General features: G+C 43.4%; 1 protein-coding gene across 9 annotated transcripts in view; it reads right to left on the bottom strand.

The window, feature by feature from the left end:
* Positions 1-21,569, bottom strand: part of snap91a (synaptosome associated protein 91a) — a 60,804-nt gene extending 39,235 nt beyond the window's left edge. For 8 of the 9 annotated variants that reach the window (XM_070550916.1, XM_070550917.1, XM_070550920.1 and 5 more), the window contains exon 1: positions 20,735-21,569. In XM_070550916.1, coding sequence (XP_070407017.1) covers positions 20,735-20,864 — 130 coding nt within the window. In that variant the 5' untranslated portion in view covers positions 20,865-21,569. The remainder of the gene's footprint in view (positions 1-20,734) is intronic. The other variant, XM_070550924.1, reaches the window with a different exon arrangement.
* Positions 21,570-21,819: the final 250 nt, after the last annotated feature.

The following is a 21,819-nucleotide window of genomic DNA, read 5'->3' as shown; positions in this document are numbered from 1 at the left end:
AGTTTTATCTAAAGGATAGAATAATTTCCACCTGTGAGGGCTAAAGGTGTTGTGGCACCATAAAAGTAAATGTTTCTGAAAGAGCTCTCATTAGTTTGGGGACATTTTTGTAAAAGAGCAATTTAAGTATTAAATCGAACAATGATTCCAGATCTGCAGTCAAATAAATCGTTACTCAGTGGATAGTCCTCATAAAATGATGTTCTGCTATTCAAATGATTTGCTTTTGTCTGAGGAAGCTGCATTAAAGTGAAATGTAGATGAGTGATTCTCATTATGCTGCTGGTGTGAGTCACACTGCTGCTGTGTTTGGTTTCTGCAGCCAGAAAAAGAGAGTGGAATATTCCACAACACACACACACACGAACACGCATACACACACACATGCACACACACACACACACACACACACACACACACACACACACACACACACACACACACACACACACACACACACACACACACACACACACACACACACACACACACACACACAAAGACATGACTGCAATGACAATTAGCTCCTCAGCACTATGAGTGATCGGCTGTGTAGCAGCAGACAGACAAAGATGAGGCAACATGTTAAAAGACTACCAGGTTAGTCATAGAATAGACCAATGATGTGTTTAATCATAAACACACACACACGCACGCACACACACACACACACACACACACACGCACGCACACACACACACACACACACACACACACACACACACACACACACACACACACACACAACAACAACAACAACAACAACATCAACAACAACGACAACAACAAAGTTGTATTAAGCTGTCTGTGATTTCTGTTATCACAAACAAACTTATGCACATGCATAGTGCACAGATATGCAACAAGACCAATTAAACTGGAACAGTTGATGAAGATGAGGGTTAAAAACAGTGACTAAATACACAAAGGGAGCAAACGTGACCTGGCTCTTAACCCTTAAAACGAAGATCAAACCAGTATCTCAATGGGAGAATAGGCAAGTTTCCAGTTCGAGTCATGGGTGGGTGATGGATTGTGTTCCATTTAATGAGTTATTCCTTGATATCTTAACTACCTGTATTGAAACTATCAAGCATGACATTTTAGCAGCATCTTCCCATGAGTTATGACTAAGAATGTTCCAATCACATTTTTTTCTCCTTGAGTCGTCACTTTTGAGCATCTGCCGATATCGAATCATCATCTGCAACCTGTAAAGTTTTCCGGATAAAAGGGAAAAAAGATTGTGCTTGTCAGTAAAGTGAACAACAAATAAAAATAAATAATAAATCACAGTGCATTAACTGCCAACCACAGCCTTTAGAAATGTGTTGAAAATGCCCAAGTCCATACTTATGAGAGCACCATGTGAGCACCTGTGTGCGTACACAAGCTTGTATATGTAAGGTTTCTCTATAGGTGTCACGGTGTGGAGGGAAGGTGAGGGAGGAAGAACGGATCCTTCAGGCAGGTAAATCAACCCAGGCCAGACAAGCAGCAGACATTTGGTTCCTTTTTAATGGTCAGGAGTGCAGACACAACAGGTAGACAGATGTGAACATAAACTGACATGTAACGAGTACGAACCAACAAAACCACAAGCAACACACAAGGCTTATATACACACTGGGGTAATCAGGTAACAAGAGGCAGGTGGACACAATTAAGGAAAAACTCAAGGCACAGGGAGCAATAATGTGACAATAGGTGCATCCAATAGAGAGTGCGAGGGGCCACAGATCTGTCCCCCAAAGATGTGTAGGAGATGGAGGGAGCTCCAAGCCCCAGAGATCCAGAAGCTGCCCCAGAGCGCAGGTACCCCAGGGAGATTGTAACCAGAAAAGCCCCAGCCCCATATCGAGAGGCACAGTGGATTGTCCCGGCGGTCACAACCAGCAGCTGGCAGAGTCCCGGGAGATACCACTGGCAAACCCACAGGCCCGCCCGCAGCCTCCCACCCCAAGCCGGCCGAGCCCGGAACCCAGCAACCCACGACCCAGGGGCGACCAGCCCCGCCGGGGACCCAACTGAGCCCAGGGACTCAGATCCCACCAGGCAGCCACCGGGATCTATCAGACAGACTCCAAAATTCTTAAACCCCCTGACCCGGCCCTAGACCTGGAGCCTTCCTACTAGGCATGGATTGAAGGGCTTCCTGGAGCTCAGCTGATGTTAGAGGCGAGTCTAGAATTGTAGATGGGCTATCTGATAATTTAGGAAGTGTTAACCTGTCAAGAAACTCATTCATCTTGTTATCTGATGGGTTTATCAGTGGAGTACAAAGTTTGGTAACAGTCTCTGAAAGTGTTTATCCTTTCAGGATCATAAACTATATTCTCGGTTGAGTTTTTAACAGCAGATATGGTAGTTTTCTCTTACTTTATTTTTAACTGGTTAACTAAAAATGTACCTGATTCATTACTATGTTCAAAGTTTTCTATTCATAGTCTTTGTGCTAAAAATCGTGTCTTTTTGTCAATAATTCCATGAAGTTCTAATTTAGCTTTATGTAATTTGCTCTTTTTCTGGGGATGCTTCATTATGTTCTCAATATAAAGCCCACTTCTTTTTAAAAAATTCTATAAAACCTTCGTCTTTAAGCAGTGATGTATTAAACCTCCAGTTTTTTATCAGTGGGAGTATCTTCTTATTTACCAGAGTTAAAGAAACAGGAGCATGGTCACTAACAATTATAGGGTATACCTCAGTGTCTGAAATGTCAGCCAACAATGAGCCGCTAACTAGAAAATAATCCAAACGTGAATGAGAGTGATGGACGTGTGAGAAAAAAGTATACTCTCTACGGTTGAGATGAAGAGATCGCCATGCATCACAAAGCCCATAATCACTCATGTACTGTTTAACTATATTGATGGATTGCCATTTGCGCTGAGTCCCAGCTGAACTGAGCCTGTCTGTTAAAGTATCCATGCAAAAATTAAAATCGCCTCCAAGTATAAGTGGACAGTCCAAGTGTTCGGAGAGTACAGAGAAAAAATTATGGAAGAATGAAGGGTCATCAATATTTGGACAATATATGCTGACAATACATAAGCTTTGGTTCAGTATAGATATTTTTAGAATTATAACTCTACACTCTGAATCTGAAACTTTGTCCAGTACTGTGAAATTGATGTTTTTGTGTATTAAAATAGCTACACCTCTTTGCCTAGAGTGATAGTAGGCAGAGAACATGCTGGGAAACTCAGATGTTTTAAGTTCATCTGCAAATGTGGCAGATCTATGAGTCTCTTGTAATAATATCACGTCTGCTTGCACTCTTTTTAACTGATCAAAATCTTTAATCTCTTCTCTCTGGAGCCAGCTCCATGTACGTTCCATGAGACAAACCTTAGTGCACCCATAGATGTGTGTGTGTGTGAGTAGCTAGAATATGATGCCTTCATGTGTATGAGATAAACGAAGTAATATTTTGTTTTTACAAATCAAGAAAAGTCTTATGTTGTTTAAAATCTGTAACAGTGCTTGAATAGGACAGACAAGTGCAGTGTATCTGTTAAATAACTATGGAAACAATTTTAAACTATTATTAATAGGAAAGCCCTGATTTTGTTTGAGGAATGATTATTGCTTACTTTCTTTAATGCAAGAGTATGAAGCTAAGCCAGGTGAGAGACAAAGTCCCTCCAACGTGTCCTGAGTCTTCCTTTAGGAGCCCAGCCATCTTGCAAAAAAAGCAAATTTAGGCTGCTTGTATCCGCAATCTCATTATTTCGGTCCCTACCCTAAGCCCGTGACTAGGTGAGGGTAGGAATGCAGATTGACTGGCAAATCACTTTCCGGCTCAGCTTCTCTTCACCACGACAGACCGGTACAACGCCTGCATCGATGTAAACACAGGAACTACTTTTATTCTTGTTATTGTCTTTTGTGTGGACATACTCAGATTTAGCCTACGTTGAGCTGCTCTTGGTACACCTGAATTTCTCCAATGTGGGACAAAACAGATATTTCTATTCCAAATTAATATTTGGTGTGTTACTAACACCCATCCATCCATTTTCATCTGCTTATCCGGAGTCGGGTCGCGGGGCAGTAGCCTAAGTGTTTCTAACACACGACAGTAAATATCAATATCTACAAAAGTTCATTTTCATTCATCAACTGTAGCGGCCATCTTGAAAGAGATCAACTTCAAACACTGTGGACGAACATCTGATGATGATTTTTGAAGAAAGCCAGCCAAACAGTTTTTTTTAACTAATACTACAGACAAATGACCTTTCAGAAAGCATAGATATTACCTCATTAGGTGATGATTTTAGAATTGTAAAACCAAAGAAATTCAGTGAAGTGTAAATTAATTTAGGATTTTCTTATCTACACAGACTTTAAACTCTGTTCTAGATTTTAAACCTGGAGCTCTGTGCAACAACAAAAATAGATTTTAAAACATAAAAATCCACAAAAAATTATTTTCCATTTTCCTTCTATAATGTTACCTCGTTCATAAAACAAAGCTGTAAGAAGCTGCATGAGGATCTGAGAAAGAACATTAATGAATAACAATTTGAATTTGTATTCTGGGTCACCGTGCCTTTTTGCTTTTATCATGCAGCAATGACGCCTGCAGTAGTAAACCAGCAGGGACGCGCACACACACACACACACACACACACACACACACACACACACACACACACACACACACACACACACACACACACACACACACACACACACACACCACACACACACACAGTGTGAGAAGGATAAGCTCTACACGGCTCATGAGTCAGCAGCCTGTATCATCCTACGTTTTCATCTCTCTCTCTCTCTCTCTCTCTCTCTCTCTCTCTCTCTCTCTCTCTCTCTCTCTCGTTTTAAAAGACTGTGATGTAAAAAGCAAAGCAACGGAAAAGCATTAGGGCTACTGAAAAGGAAAAAGCAAAAGAGAGAATTCTGACTTTTTTCTCTGAATTTTGACAATCTCAGAATGCTAACTTTAATAATCCCGAGAAAAAATTCAGAATTCTGAGAAAAAGTCAGAATTCTGTTTATATTCATTTTTTTTTTCTTTTGAGTGACCCAATCCTTTTCTGTACAAAGCTTCTAGTCATGTGAAAAAGTTTTGGTCCTCCTCATAATTTTCCTGATTTTCATTTGTAGATCCTTGGTTGTTTGAATCAAACATTTCAGTTAAGCAGAGGAGTTAAGTTCCTGTCCCGTATTCGGAGGACCACAGGTTAAAGCCCTGCACCATCTATCTCAGTTGTTGTGTCCTTGGCCAAGATGCGTCACCCTCCTTGCTTGAGAGACCTGTGGTGTCTGTGTTAAGCGTTCTCACCTCTGTCAATGTGCTTCAGGGCAGCTGTGGCTACACTGTAGCTCATCACCACCCAAGTGGGATTGTGTATGTGGTTTAATGACTGTGTTGTTAAGCACCTTGGGGGGACACAGGCCATTTACCATAATAAATATTCCAGTTAAAACTAAAAACAACATATAAAAATCTAATACATTGGGTATTTCATGTGCTTTGGTATTGAGATTAGGCTTCAGATATGTAGAAAACTCTCTGCTGCATGCAAAAGTAAAATTTACAGACCAAGCTCAACTCATCTAAAGGTGATTTTCCAGGAGCACTACTCAGCCTAAAGCCAGGTGGACACTGTGCAACTATTTCACTCGTAGCATTCAGCTTCAGCGCAAACTGTACGACTTCCTCGCCGAGCAAATCTCACGATTCGTGTGCTCACACTGTTTGACCATATTCACTCGAGGGAAAAATCTGTTAAAAAAAGTGTAAAAGTTGTACAGTGTATGCCCGGCTTAAAACAGCTCTGTACAGCATGGTTTCAGTCAACCAATCTGAGTGTGGCATTGTTTCCAAGCCCCTCATGGTGCCGGTGCAGGTAGAGGGACGGGAATTTTACTCATCACAAAATAACATGAGGTGGTCAGTAAAGAGTGTAAGGTCACTTGAATGTTCTACAGAAACACAACTCAGTGGAAAATGGTGGTGTTGCTGAACATTTTGCTAAGTTTTTGTCATGACTCACAATCCATCACCCTCCTCACCCTTCATGCAGCACACCTGGTCTCATCATTAAGCCCCAGCCAAGCCCTGTTACCCTGACTACCACAATCAGCTTCATCCACTTCACCTGCTCCTGACTCCTCAGCTCATCTTACACACCTGCTTCCCCTACTATATATTCACCAGTAAACCACCAGTTCCCTGCCAGATTATTTACAGCCCTGCCAGTAAATTCTCCAGCGATTCACCCTGCCTGATTTCTGCCTCTGGACCTTGTTTTTCTCCTGACCCCTGCCTTGCACGCTGCCTGCCAATTCGACCTTCGCCTGTCCCCGACTCTGTCTCCAGCCTCACCCTCCTGGTAACTCTGATGCAAATAAAGACTTTTTTTTAAATCTATTTTTACTTTGTTTGGCATCTTCACGGGTCTTCTGAGTTCTGTTCGTGACAGTTTTATGATTTACTGTCAGACTCTGAACCAGGAAATGGCTGCAGGCACAGAAAGCATAAAAAAAACTAGTGACTCCACTCCCTAGCCAATCAGGAGCCAGAAACACGATGCCGCCCAACTCAGCCTTGCCAGGTACTTCAATGGAGGTTGGACAAAAAGAAGGGGAGAAAGTAGGAATATATATATATTACTAGTCACCTGCCTCTCCCACACCAGCAAGGAGTTTGGACTGACCATCTGCCTGAAGAAGACCAACGTTATGCCTCAGGGCACAGAGACCCTCCAAACATTGCCATTGATGGACACACCTTAGAGTTTGTTTAGAACTTCACCTACCTCGGGTCCATCTTCTCCAGCTTGCTGTCCATCAACTTGGAGATCAACAGCAGGATTGCCAAGGCAGCCACAGTCATGGCTAAACTGAACCAGCGAGTGTGGAAGAACTCCAGCCTCACTGAAAAGAACAGACTGTGCATCTACCACGCTTGTGTACTCAGCCCTCTGCTCTATGGAAAGGAGATGTGGACCACCTTTGCGAGGCATGAAAGGAAACTCAACAGCTTCCACATGAGGTGCCTTCAGTGCATACTGCAGATCAAGTGGCTGAATAGGGTCCCCAATACCAAGGTGCTGGAGCGGGCCAACGTGAGCAGCTTGCATGCAGTTCTCAGTGAGAGACGTCTCAGGTGGCTCAACAATGTCAAAAGAATGGGCACAGGCCACATTCCCAAAGACTTCCCATACAGCAAGCTGGTCAAAGGCCAAAGGACAACAGAGCGCTCAAAACTGTGATTCAAAAACATCTGCAAGAAGGACATAAACCAGTGCTCCATCAACCCCAACTTATGGGAAAGTCAAGCAGAAGACCGCCCAGCCTGGAGACTCGCAGTCAGGCAGGTTATATCGTGTGCAGAGGCTGAGCGCAATGAGAATGTTGTCCAGAAAAGATCCAGGCAGAAGCAACGGCGACAGCAGATACAACAGCCATTTGCCTTCACCTGTACCAAGTGCAGCAGGGACTGTCACTCTCGAGTCGGTCTGCATAGCCACTCTCGGTGGTGCAAGTAGACTCACACGAAGCTACACCCTCGTCTCCCAAGATGTATGGATGCCGCTGACTGTGTGTGTGTGTGTGTGCGTGTGTAAAAATTACGGCTATGAGGCCATTACAGTGACACTATGCAACCTCAGGTATAACACCAATCTTTTGTCATTATGCAGTAAAAATCTTTGATTTTTAAAAAGTCAAATCACAACCAGACTGAAGTTAGAAGTCTCCTGTGGTTGCAGTAGAATATCTGCACACAGTTTGCATCCTCCTCTAAAAGCCTGGGGAAAGATCAGCTATCACATGTGTTTATTCATAGCGCAAGGTTTATAGCCTCCATGAAAAGATACACATCCATGCATGTATGAGTGCACGTGATTACTAGAAGGGTTTTACAAACACAGCATTTGAAGACAGCCCTACTCTGATACCAGTTTGTATCTGCTTTTGTGCAGCTAAGTGATAAAAGATGATACAGCTGGCTCACACTAACAGAAAATGCATGCTTCACACACAATGCTCTGCTGACCACCACAGTATTATGTATCTGTAACTGAATACAACATCAGGACTCCGCGTGGTGTCTGCCACACCCATCAGCACGACTCCAGTTTCAGCTACGCACTGATGACTGTAAGAGATCCCTATGCTGCTCAGTACAACCAATGACAAACCAAAAACTTCTCTTGTTTTAGAAGCTCATTTTTTTTATCTTTGTACAAGCACCACTGTGGATGTGGCATGGTGGTCTCCGTAGAAACAGGCTCTCATGTTTGCAGGAAACAATAAAGTTACTTTAAAATCATCTCAACAGCAAAAGTTGTACAGAAATTTATCATTTCAACCTGAAGTCCATCCTGTTACATCTCACACTTAACATTCAGGGATGGATTTAGGAACACACAAAGTCAGAAGGGCTGCCTGTATTCATTCAGCTGTAGGAAGTTCCCAGCCATCCAGGTTTTGATAGAGTCTAAGCAGGTGTGTAACATCTGCAGCCTAGACATCTCAGTGGACTTAAAGGAAATGTACAGTTGAATGTCATCTGCGTAACGATGGTAGAAGATTCCTTTAAAGGAGCTCAGGGTGTGCTGCAGAGAGAGCAGATAGAGGAGGCAGAGTAGAGGCCCCAGCACAGAACCTTGTGGGACACCATGGGCGAGGGAGCTGGTGGAGGAGCAAAACTTGGAGATGGCCACAGAAGCCGCTCACGATAGATATGAGGAGAACCACTCCTCTTCAAGTGTGTTTGGAAAACATAAACAATTACTGAAATCTGGAACATTAATGTTGCTGCTAAACTTCAATGTCCCCATATTGGGTCCCTTCATTAGGCCTTTAGCATATGAGGATCAAACCAACTGCATACCTTCTTCTGTGTCATTGTTGTCCAAGCCTGGTCCTTGATGGCCACCATTCTGCATATTTTAGAGGTTCCTCAAACCTGACACCTGGTTTTAGTCAGAGGGTGATTAACAGGCTTCTGCAAAGCTTGCTGACATAATGAACGGACAATTGAACAGATTCTTAAACAGGACAATCAGTTCTCAGAGTAAGGCTGGACAATAACTCAGTAACTACATATCTATCTATCAATAAATGTGTGGTGTGATAGAAAAAAATGGGTCAACAAAAACTTCAATAAAAAGTTTCCTTTCTATTTTAATAATAGACTACTGGGAAGCTTCATTCTAGAGTCATTACCAGTGTAAAACACAGACCCAGGCCCGCTCCATCATTAGGCCTCCCCTCTCAAACATAATCAGACAGCCCATGACTTAAACAGCGAGGAGAGGTAGAGGAAATTTGTCCAAAAAAGGTCATGGTAGTTGACCAACAAGGCAATGTTTTGTTTTTTACAACTCTGACAGAAAACAAACAATGGTCGTTTACTAAATTTACAGAAAATCAATAAAAATCAAAGTGGTCACACAAACAACTTTTTTATCATAAAATAAATACATAAAATGGCCAGGGTTGCACCTAAAATATATATTCCACATTTCTTTAGAATTATCCATAATTATTGGTGTTGATCAACATGAATGTCGTTTAATCAATATGCTTTTTTCATCCAGCCCTATCTCAGAGTGTGATGTACTAAGCCACGTTGAGCGACCAATGCCATGTTGAGTTACACATGAATGGACTACTGCCACATGTTTATTTTTAGCTCCTCTCACCCTCAAGCAGCATGCAATAGGAGAACAAAATACCCAGAATGCACTGTGTTCCAGTGCAGCGCATCATGAGTGTGGTGAGAAAGAACTGTGGGGTCTAGAGGACATCTGATGATCAACCTCAGCCTGCTGCTGGTGGACGCTGCTATCAGAGAGCAGATCCAATCAGCAGAAATTGTTTATCTGTGTCCGGCATTCATTCAGCTTTCTATAATTGGTCGTGTAGTGGTAGTGTAAAAATATACGTCAAACTGCTAAAATCTATTCATATGAGCCAGGAAAGCTGCATGTATGAATGCACTTTAGAGAACAAGACAGAACTTTTCCATTTCCACTGATCTTAACCATCTACAGCAGGGGATTTTTACTCAGCACAAATAGAGTAAGAGGTGATCAGTAAACAGTGTGAGGTAACCTTTATGCTCCACAGAAACACAACTCAGCACAAAAATGGTGGTATTTATGGACATTCTGCTCAGTTTTGTGGCTTTTTGTCAGACTCTGGACCAGGAAATGCTGTAGACAGCAAGGCAGAAGCCTCGGAGCAACCAGTGACTCTGCCCAGCAGCCAATCAGTGGCCACAATCATGATACTGGCCTGACTCAGCAAACGTGGAACCTCAATGGAGCAGGGACTAAAAATATTGGAGATAAGGGAAATTACTGAGCTGTGCTGTTGGAAAAGGTGGCCAGGCCGAGCTGCACTAATCCGAGTTACTCTGAGTGGAGCTGTTGGAAAAGACCCATAATATAGCATTAAGTATGCAAGGCTATAGTGGGCTAAAGCCTTGACGTGTGTTAAAAATGATAAATGAGAAAAGGCCTACACTTGTATAGCGCTTTTCTGAGTCAGAGGACTCCAAAGCCCTTTACGTTACAGTCATTCACACACTGATGGTGATGAGCTACACTGTAGCCTCAGCTGCCCTGATGCACATTGGAAAAAAGAGAGGCTGCTGTACACAGGCACCACCGGTCTCTTCAACCAACACCTGCAGGCAAGAAGGGTGAAGTGTCTTGCTCATGGACACAATGACTGGCACAGCTAGAGCCTGGTTTTTAACTGGCAACCCATCTGTGACATGACCAACTCCTAACCCTTGAGTCACTGTTGCACTTATCCTGGCTTCTGACCTATTGATACCGAGCACATTTAGAATAAACAGAAAACTGTTCTGAGGAATTAGTGACGGTGAGTTCACAGACCAGAAAAAAAAACATTAGATTTTTATTGCTGCTGAAACGGTGAATTCAGGGACAGAAAATAGGATCTAAATCTTAGTGAAGATTTACAACCTGCAAGAAACTGTAACCCAAAAACCAATTAACAAGATGAGGATTCAGTCAGTGGAGAGGATCTATGAAAAACTTGGATATTAACCTTCTCAGTGGCCTAGTGGCATAAGGTTGCCCTGAGACTGTGACATCGTGGGTACAAATCCATGGTCGGGTCATACCAAAGACTTTAAAAAGGGGACCCAATGCCTCCCTGCTTGACACTCACCATTGGGGGGTTGAACCACCAAATAGTTCCCGAGCGCAGCCAGTGCTGCTGCTCACCGCCCCCCATGGGGACGGGTCAAATGCAGAGAAGTAATTTCACCAGTGTGTGACGATGACTAACGGGACTCTGATGAAGGAATATTGTTTTTGTTCCTCCGTTGATGCTTGAAGGACTTTAGACTATAATAAAAGCTGGAAGAGAAGCAAACAGTCGTTGCTGTGAAGTTTTGGTTTATTTCCTCATAACTGAACTTTAAATAGCTCTATAATCAAAAGCCAATAAAACATTTGAAATAGATTGTCAATATATTTTCTTTCTACAGAACAAACAATCAAAATCCTAATGACTTTTTTCCTACATTTTTGTGAAGCGCTGCTTCTCACCGTGTGTCTCAACGTTTGTATCGGAAATGAGTTTCCTGGTTTTTGTTTCTCATGGTTTTCTGAAGAAGACAATTCAACACCTGCTGGGAGCAGGTGAGTGTTGGGGACCTGGTAGTTCTCAAGGGAAATTTGAGATTCTCATATATAAAACAGAAAATAACTGTAGAAGATTTATATTTCACTGTTACCATAAGAACTCGCTAGCAGGATAAAGCTATTGCTAGTCTTAATTTCTCATCTGTGTGGATGAAGAGAAGAAATTCTTGACCTTTGAAATGTGCAGATCTTCCATATGCTTCGTCAGGCCAACAAAAGAAGGTTTACAATGTTAAAGACTGTCTAAAGGTGTTTAATGAATGCGGTGAAAAGATACCCAGGTTTGTTTCACATTACTTAGATGTGGGATTTGGCAACATGGATGCATCAGCTCTACTCAGCCAGGTGGAGTAATTAAAAGGGAGATCACCAGTCTGAGGATGGCTGTGGAGGCGCAGGGAGTGGATGAAAGCTACTCAGAACTGGGCGATAAAATGATGACAATAAATGTTTCAAGATGTATTTTCTTTGACTTATGATACTGGGTCAATATTGACTTTCAATTACTACAGATGAAGAGTCCTTGAAAATGAATGCTGGTCCACACTGGACCAATCATGTGGCTGAAACCGAGCCGTATTGGCAGCTAATGTTTGTGCATTGTAACCTCCATTGTATGTATTTTGGTCAGGACATGGCTATAAAAGCCTTTATAAAACAAGAGAAGTGTTTCTGAGTTGAGCAGTACAAATGAATGAAATGTCTGCATGTTTTTACCAAGTTGTTCTAATGGAGTCTCTAGTAAAAAATTTTTGTGACATTTTTCTTCTGTGTCTTGGTCATTGTGCCAGAAGCCATCGGTGAGAGAGTATTAGCAGCAGGAAACGCTAGCCCTGCTGCATTATTGATAAACAGCCAGAGAACACACATGCCTCTTGAGTGTTTAAGACTCCAGAAAGGCTGCTGCTCTTCAACTGCTTCAGCTGCATCCTGGGTCCTGGTAGCTTACAAATCTAGATGGAGAGTAGCAGAAAAATTATTTTACTCTGCATGTAGGTCTAGCCTCTCTCCTCCGCAGCCCTGCCCAGTCTGGTGGCATGCAAATCACAGCGCTCTATCCATTTAGTTGGCCATTCACAGCTTTCAGTTTGGTGGGTGGGATGTTACTGAGCGAAATGAAGATGGGGAAGGCTTGTTTGAAACCCCCATTGCACCATGAACAGCTTGTTTGAAACCCCCATAACACCATGAACAGCTAGATCTGGACCATCATGATGATGCTGTAGATCGGTGGTAATAAATAGGCGGCCCCCTCTTTGTGACCCCCCCCCCCCCCCCCCCCCCCCCCATCTGCATACATTTCTAAAATGTTGTGTTTTTCTGTTAATATGGAGTGCTGTATGTGCATCAATGAGAAAAAAAAATTATTTAATTGATTTTAGCAAATAGTTGCAATATAACAAAGAGTGAAAAATTGCCCGGGGTCTGAATATTTTTCGTACCCAAAGTAAATCCCTGAAACAACAATCGAAATGGGCTGTCAGGTGAACCCTGCTTTCATTTCATCCTGCCTGATGTGGCTACTTGCTAGCTGCGTCATAAAAAGTACATTCGTACAGATATCAAAAGTAAAGTTGTTCCCCTTTTAGTAATGCTGTTTTATTAAGATTGTTGTTTTAATTTGGCACTTGTTTGTTTTGAGCTTAAAGAGAAAGTAATGATGCAGCTCTCATGTAACCGCTTTAGACCAATGCGGTGATTGCATTTAGTGACCTTTAGTAAACCTCAGAAACTTCTGAATTCATGAACAATAATGATTTTTTATGGAAACGTGGAGCAGCAACACGCACAAAGTAACACTTTGTCCTTGCTGCTACTCTCAGAGACCATGTTGTCCGCACACACTGACAGTGAGAGACTTGCGTGCTTCAGGTCATGTCCTCCATGAGAAGAGGAACAGACTTCGGTGTGACAAAGTGGTAGTAGTTCTACACAAGACATTTTAAAAGGCCCTTTGTGGTGTTTGGTTGATGTGTTAATCTCACACGAGAAGGGCATATTCTACTAACAAATGAAACGGGAGTAGATGCTTTTTTTTGGGGAAGACAAGTTGTCTTCCAGAGAAAAAAAGTGTTAGGAGTTGAATTGTGAATAAAGTGCTTTTTTGGTGACGAATACCTCCTCTGACCCTTCATCCATCTGCCAACTCCTACAGCTTAACATTTTGCTTTTGATTAAAGAACATATTTAATTTCACAGTTTGTCAGCAGGCTTTTCAGATATGCCTGTGCATTTATAATTTATTTTTTATTTATAATTTATTAACCCTTGTTCAGTACTCATAAGGTTGCAAGTTCAATCCCAGGTCCAACCAGAGAATGCTGCAGTTGTGCCCTTGGGGAAGATACCTAACCCCCCTTGCCTGCTGGTGGTGGTCGGAGGGACCGGTGACAACAGTGACCGGCAGGCCTCGCCTCTGTCAGTGCGCCCCAGGGCAGCTGTGGCTATATAGTAGCTCATCCCCACCAGCATGTGAATGTGTGGGTGAATGACTGATTGTGTTGTAAAGCGCCTTGGGGGGTTGTAGAACCCTACGAAGGGGCTACACAAATACAGGTAATTTACCATCATAGCCATAAATGCCATGGTTCTAAGTATTGACATTATAGTTTCTTTCGGTTTTTCGGTTTCAGCCAAGAATTTTCATCTAAGTGTCCCTCCAAATTGAACTCAAAAAAGTGTGATTTGAAGGTGGCTTGGCTAACCCAGAATGATGAAAAGGGGAAGTCTAGACAGGGAAGGTAAAAGCTGCTGCGCTAAAGCATGCTTGCTCAAGGCCTGGACAGATAAACCTGCCAACAGAGAAACCCACTGAAGTTTATTAAAGACAGCCTGTTTACACACAAACACCTACATCAGAACAGGACCAGGAAACTACTGGTGTTAAAGAGCAAGTTACCCCCAAATCAGTCACTGCCCCTGTGTCGCTCCCTCGGTCCACCAGGTGATGCCCCCTTCAGGTGCAATTTTCAAACAGGAAGTGTTGGTGGAGCAAGACTTGCACTTTAAAGTAAAGAATCTTTTTTTATTATAAAATAAATATTTACTACACTCCGAAGGTCTGAAAGGGTACATTTAAGAATATGCTTTGTAATTCTGTCAGTGTTTTGAAACAAAAGCATGAATGAACAAGAAACTCTCTCCACACTAGAGCCCTGCAATGGGATTGGGATCCCGTCAGTGCAAATCTCGCTGGAGCGAGCGGTTCGGAGGTTGCAGCTTTCCTAAGAAGGTAGAGTGCTACTGAGGTGGCAAGCAAAATCAAGACAGAACAAAATGGAACAAGTGAAAAGAAAGGGAAATCAGAAATATCAGAAAAGTTCCAAACATATTCATTCTTCCTACGCAAGCAGGACACTTTCAAAAATTGTATTGAACTGTGATGAAAAGACGTTTGTCCTTCAGGTTGTGTTAACATACTCAAAGACCTGAGCTGTTTGAACTAGTGATCGGTGCAAAAAATGTAGTCAACTATGTCAAACATTCTGGTTTGCAGAACAGTCTCAGCATGCTGTTCATGATTCACTCTCGCTCTTAAACACACACACACACACACGCACCCAGCAGGTCAGAAATCCTGCTTTCTGCACTGGCCAGATCATAGCAGACTCTGGTAAAACACACAGTTAATTATAGTAACCAGTAAGAGCAGCAGCTCAGAAGGTGATAATTAATGCAGCAGAAACAGACTGAAACTAAACCACAACCTCCTTCCTGATCATCCACAGGAGTGAAGGATAGAGACTCTAAACAAAACCTTCCCACTATCCGCCTGTCACGACTCCTCTAACAGCAGGAGGACAGCATCAGCAGCATCTGATAAAGAGGAAGACTGTTAGGAGCAGCAGGAGTGATGCAGTTTGTCTCTGGAAACAGCCATTTTCATCTGGCAAACATTCAAATGGTGAATCAGCCATGTTTTACTTCATTCCTTCTGGCCTGCAGATACTCTGAATTTCTCACCATTCCCACTGAAATAAAGCTTGCTGTTTTTCAAACCAAATTAGGAGAAGGACACATTAACATAATCTGCACAGGTTCAGCAATCCTTTATCTAGCAGCTGCTGTTTGGGGTTTAAAATCAAGCAGCACAGTTTTAACTGAGAAATAAAGTGAAAACAAAAATCACAGAAGCTTCCTAAAACCAAGCATGACGATGAAAATCTGTTACATCTCTCTGTTAATTCTAGTGTTTCCAACAGTACTGTCTGACTCTCCTCCCACAGTGCTTACAAAGTGTCTGAGAACACGCTTCCTCACTGACCTGAGTATCAGCCAGCACAACAGATGGTCGTGCTGCTCCACTAAGGAAAACGCTCCTATAACCGCCCAAAACCTTTGCAAATTTTGCCAAAGTACATCTGCCCAACATTAATAGATGTTGGTGAAATGATGTCCTCTCCGCTCATTCAAGCACTTGTCACACACAGCTGCAGCTTCACCTATTTCTGCCTCTTCCTCACACAAAGGGCCTAGATGAAGAGTTTGCTTGAAGCAGCTCATTCTTGTTTGTAAATTGACTTGCACAAACACACACACACACACACACACACACACACACACACACACACACACACACACACACACACACACACACACACACACAGAAGACAGCTGTCCTGACCAGAATCTTGTCAAAGTCAAAGTCATTTATTGTCATTTTCTACTACATGTGCAGGACATACAGAGAAAAGAAATTCAGTTTGTAGGGTTCAGGTTAGAGGTTATCTGAATTACCTGTATCTCTCAGGTTGCCATATATTATAGGCTGTTGTATTTTTTTGTTTACATTTTATTATATTTGACACTTTCTTTAGTGTCAGAAACAAGAATGTTTTAGGGCAGCAGTAGCTCAGGTGGTAGAGCGGGTTGCCTCATGATCGGAGGGTCATGGGTTCGATTCCAGCTCCCGCCAGGGGTATCCTGCTGTTGTGTCCTTGGGCAAGACACTTCACCCAACTTGCCTGTGTTAGTGGTGGTCAGAGGGGCCGACGGCGCCAAATGGCAGCCTCGCCTCTGTCAGACCTCCCCAGGGCGGCTGTGGCTACAAGTAACTTACCATCACTAGCGGTGTGTGAATGTGAGAGTGTGTGAAAGCGTCTTTGGGTGTCTAGAAAAGCGCTATATAAGTTCAAAGCATTATTATTATTATTTAGTGAATAAAATTTGCCAGTCCCCCCTCCAATTCATTCAGTATGACAAAACATGCAGTTTTTGATGATGAAATTTCCCATATTTATCTGTGTATGCTGCTTTTCATTCTCAGAAATACAGTAGCAGCTAATTTAGACAGTTATCCTTTTCTGTTTGAGGCTTCAGACCTGCAGCATGAGTGAACTCACTGGCTGTAACATGAACCAGACTGGTGCACATCTGGATGTCAGCTGAGATATTTTTAAACCAGGGACACACCTCCTCCAGCATTCTTATCTTTGAAACAACTCAGTGTGTGACGGAGTGAGGCCAAATAATGGTTTGTTAATGTATTTTGTGCACAACTTGGGTGAGGTTTTGTGCATAATAGGTGAGTAATCAGATAATATAATGTGTGCTTTAAATGATTGGTGGGACAAGATAAAAAAAAAAGATGTGTATTGGCAGTTAGGACCAAAAATCAAAGACAGCAATATTGTTATCATTTGATTAAATCAGCCCATAACGTGACGGCAAGGTGAATGCTATTTAAAAAATAATACAACAGATTAGCAAGTGTATGCAATGGTGATCGTTTTGATGGTATTTTAGTAGTTTTTATAATGTTCACTCATTATCTTTAACTGTCCTGCCTTAACAGGGTCACAGGAAGCTGATGCTAAAAGAATCATTGGGTAAGAGGTGGGGGGGGGGGGCAACTTGGACAGGTCTCCAGTCCATTACTCACACCTAAGGACAAGTAGAGTCTTAAATCAACCTAACCTGTTTTGGTCTAAAGGAGGAAACTGAGCACCAGGTGAAGTCCTACACAATATGCAAGAACATGGCAATTCCATGCAGAAAGGCTGCAGCTGGGATTGGAACCAGCAACCTTTTTGTTGCAAGGCAACGATGCTACCATCTGCACCATGACACGAATCCTGTAAGGTGTGTACATAAGGTTAGCTAGCCTTAGCTTCCTACTGTGAGCCTCCACTTGCTAGACTCACCACAAAACACTTACACAATCCTCAGCAAGTGAATCTGCTGTGTGGTTTGACAGCTGTGGGTCACTACCATCCAACATTCACTACCAGATGCTACTGATTGATTTTAGTATGCCAAAGTTGGGCTTGATGCCATTTTGTCACGCTTCACAATAAATATTTCCTGTGCTTATGATATAAATTGCTTATATTCCAATCCACCAGTTTCTAGTGAAAACATTGCATCATGCAGGGGTACTGAATGTAAATGTATCCAGATACCTTCTCCACATACATACGTTATGTAGATATGAAGTAAAAATGACCTATTGTGGTAAAATTTTGTTACTGCCACCACTTTAAACAACAGGAGCTTTTTGCTAGACGTCGTCGGCGCTGCAGTATCACGCCCAGAACACACCAGGCACGGAAGCGCAACGAAGCGCCGCGAAGCGTCGTGGAATGACAAGCGCTTCTAATCGGCGCCCTTGTTAACCTATGCTCTCGGTCACATAAGCTGCGAAATGCCGCAAAGCACCACGAAGGCTTGCGCTGTGCAGCGATCGCATCGGCGTGAGCTCTAATTTTTCGTGAGCCGTCAGTGAGACGCATCACTTCTGGCAGTAAGTCAAACCAAAGCAGAAGAGGCAGGCCGGTAAATTTAACAAAATAAAACACTGTAATTGATAAATGTGATCATTTTTGTGTATCTACACAGACTAGAGAGATTAAACGTTCGTTACAGTGGAGGAGGGGCATGCGGGTTGTTTCACTATTATGCTTCGTATGTGAATGGTGGCAATGCTTGGCCTGGTAGCGTACCAGACTTATTAAGTGCTGGGGCAAACCATTTTGTTATCGGTGGAGGAAATTAGACAAATGACCATATTATTCTTTTTTTGAATCTCCACAATATATTTGTAGCTATACTCTGTTAAAATCTTTTTAAGAGGCGTGAAAAGAGGTTTTCCAATTTTGCTATTGCAGCTTTAATGACGGAAACCAGAGCTAATCAACAATAGTTGTTGTTGTCTTACCTGCTTATCCTTTTCCGGGTTGCAGGAGCAGCATCCCAACTAGGGAGCTCCAGACCGTCCTCTCCCCGGCCTTGTCCACCAGCTCCTCCGGCAGGACCCCAAGGCGTTCCCGGACCAGATTGGAGATGTAACCTCTCCAACGTGTCCTGGGTCGACCCGGGGGCCTCCTGCCGGCAGGACATGCCTGAAACACTTCCCCGGGGAGGCGCCCAGGAGGCATCCTGACCAGATGCCCAAACCACCTCAACTGGCTCCTTTCGATCCGGAGGAGCAGCGGTTCTACTCCGAGTCCCTCCCGAATGTCTGAGCTCCTCACCCTATCTCTAAGGCTGAGCCCGGCCACACTATGGAGGAAACTCATTTCGGCCGCTTGTATCCGCAATCTCGTTCTTTCGGTCATTACCCAAAGCTCATGACCATAGGTGAGGATTGGGACGTAGATCGACCGGTAAATCGAGAGCCTGGCCTTCTGGCTCAGCTCCCTCTTCACCATGACAGATAGGTTCAGCGTCCGCATCACTGCAGATGCTGAACCAATCCGCCTGTCGATCTCCCGATCCCTCCTACCCTCACTCGTGAACAAGACCCCGAGATACTTTAACTCCTTGACTTGAGGTAGGACCTCTCCCCCGGCCCGGAGTTGGCAAGCCACCCTTTTCTGGTCGAGAACCATGGTCTCAGATTTGGAGGTGCTGATCCTCATCCCAGCCGCTTCACACTCGGCCGCGAACCTACCCAGCAAGAGCTGAAGGTCAGAGCTGGATGAAGCTAGGAGGACCACATCATCCGCAAAAAGCAAAGACGAGATTCTCCTGCCACCAAACTTGACACACTCCACACCACGACTGCACCTAGAAATTCTGTCCATAAAGGTAATGAACAAAACCGGTGACAAAGGGCAGCCCTGGCGGAGGCCAACCCTCACTGGGAACAGGTCCGAGTTAATGAGCTAATTTTCTGAGTGTTGCTAGGTGAGTATGTGTGTCCCTGAGATGGACTGGAGATCTGTCCAGGTTAGGGTGTGCCCCATCCAGTGACTGCTGGAGCTAGGCCCCAGCTACCACCGACATCACTCAGGAGATGAGATTTGGACATATTGCATGCAATGAAGCATTGTCTTGGAGATTTGCCCAAATCATCTGTAAGTCCACAATAAGATGTTTTTAAACTCTGTCGAGCTGTGCACTCCTCTAAATAATGCTAGTAAAGCTGTTGCAGAGGGCTAGTGTCTGGTTTAGGGGCGATGTGGTTGTATTCTGAATTCACAGGACTGTTGGTGCATGGCCTAGTTGTTCATGAGGAGGAAGAAGATTGTATTGTCATGATGGATGCATAGGTGGGTGATTGTATTGTCATGATGGATGCATGGGTGGGTGATTGTATTGTCATGATGGATGGATGGATGGATGGATGGATGGATGGATGGATGGATGGATGGATGGATGGATGGATGGATGGATGGATGGATGGATGGATGGATGGATGGATGGATGGATGGATGGATGGATGGATAGATAGATAGATAGATAGATAGATAGATAGATAGATAGATAGATAGATAGATAGATAGATAGATAGAAAGATAGATAGATAGATAGATAGATAGATAGATAGATAGATAGATAGATAGATAGATAGATAGATAGATAGATAGATAGATAGAAAGAAAGATAGATAGATAGATAGATAGATAGATAGATAGATAGATAGATAGATAGATAGATAGATAGATAGATAGATGGATAGATAGATAGATGATAGATGGATGGATAGATAGATAGATAGATAGATAGATAGATAGATAGATAGATAGATAGATAGATAGATAGATAGATAGATAGATAGATAGATAGATAGATAGATAGATAGATAGATAGATAGATAGATAGATAGATAGATAGATAGATAGACTTACATTCCAGGTGTTTTTTCTTTGGGGCTGTCTGTTCGTGTGTGGTGGCTTTACACACCGCCCGGGACACCTCGGACCCAGTCAGGGTGTACTGAGCTGCAGCGATGCGGTCCGTCAGCGTTTGCCCCGACATCTTCAATTCAGTTATTCCAACTCACGGCCAAGCGTCCAATGTGGTCCTAGCTGCCCCCTTCAAAAACAACACACATATACACACGCGCGCACAGGCGCTCGGGGAAATTCAAGAGCGGCCTCGGTGAACCCAGCTGCCCTGGACAACAGCACACAAACCCAGTACCAGAACAGAACCAGCAGGTTGCTTTAAGGGGGATCGGTGTGGTTGCATAACAAATGGAACCGGCTGCCCTCTCAGTTCAGTTTGATCCACATGCGATTGTCCCTCTAGGCCGCTATCCGTTTACAGTGCGTGTCTACGCGGCCAAAACGCGCATAATAGGATTTCCAAATACTGTTTTCAGTTCTATTGTCCACAGAGTTTCTCCTGTGCCAGCAGCCTGCCCCTGGAGCGGTCGTTCTCTCCGGGTGATGCTCGTTGTTGCCTCCCACTTCTCCTCCCTGTCTTCCTTCCTCAAGCCTCCCGGATAATCCTCCTCTACCAGCAGCAGCAGCAGCTGTGTGTCAGCGGGGTGTGCATGGAAGCTCCATCACCATCTGCATCATCATCTCCCAGCATCAAGTGCAGCGTGCGAGTTCCGGAGGCCAGGGTCGCTGGATTAAGGTGTTTTCGGTGAATTTACATCCTTCTTTTAATTAATTATTACTTACAAGAGCTCCTCACGCCCAGCCCACCACCCCCTCCTCAGAGTCAGGTGACGCAGAATTGCCTACCCCGCTGCAGAGCCAATCATCGCGAGATCTGAGTAGAGACGAGAAAGACGGTTGGAAGCAGAAGGGGGTTCTGTTCTGTACAGCAGAGCTACGGTCCTGTGAAGGTCATATGAAGCCTGGAGCTTCAGCAGCACGGCCTCACCGTGTTCTGCCATCATGTTCTCATAGATGCAAAAACTCAAAATGTGAATAAATCAGTAAATCTAATCCAAGCGAATCCGTATCTGTCTCTGTCCATG

Source organism: Nothobranchius furzeri, chromosome 5 (assembly GCF_043380555.1).
Source record: "Nothobranchius furzeri strain GRZ-AD chromosome 5, NfurGRZ-RIMD1, whole genome shotgun sequence".
Classification (NCBI taxonomy): domain Eukaryota; kingdom Metazoa; phylum Chordata; class Actinopteri; order Cyprinodontiformes; family Nothobranchiidae; genus Nothobranchius; species Nothobranchius furzeri.
This window is presented reverse-complemented; position numbering and strand designations above follow the sequence as displayed.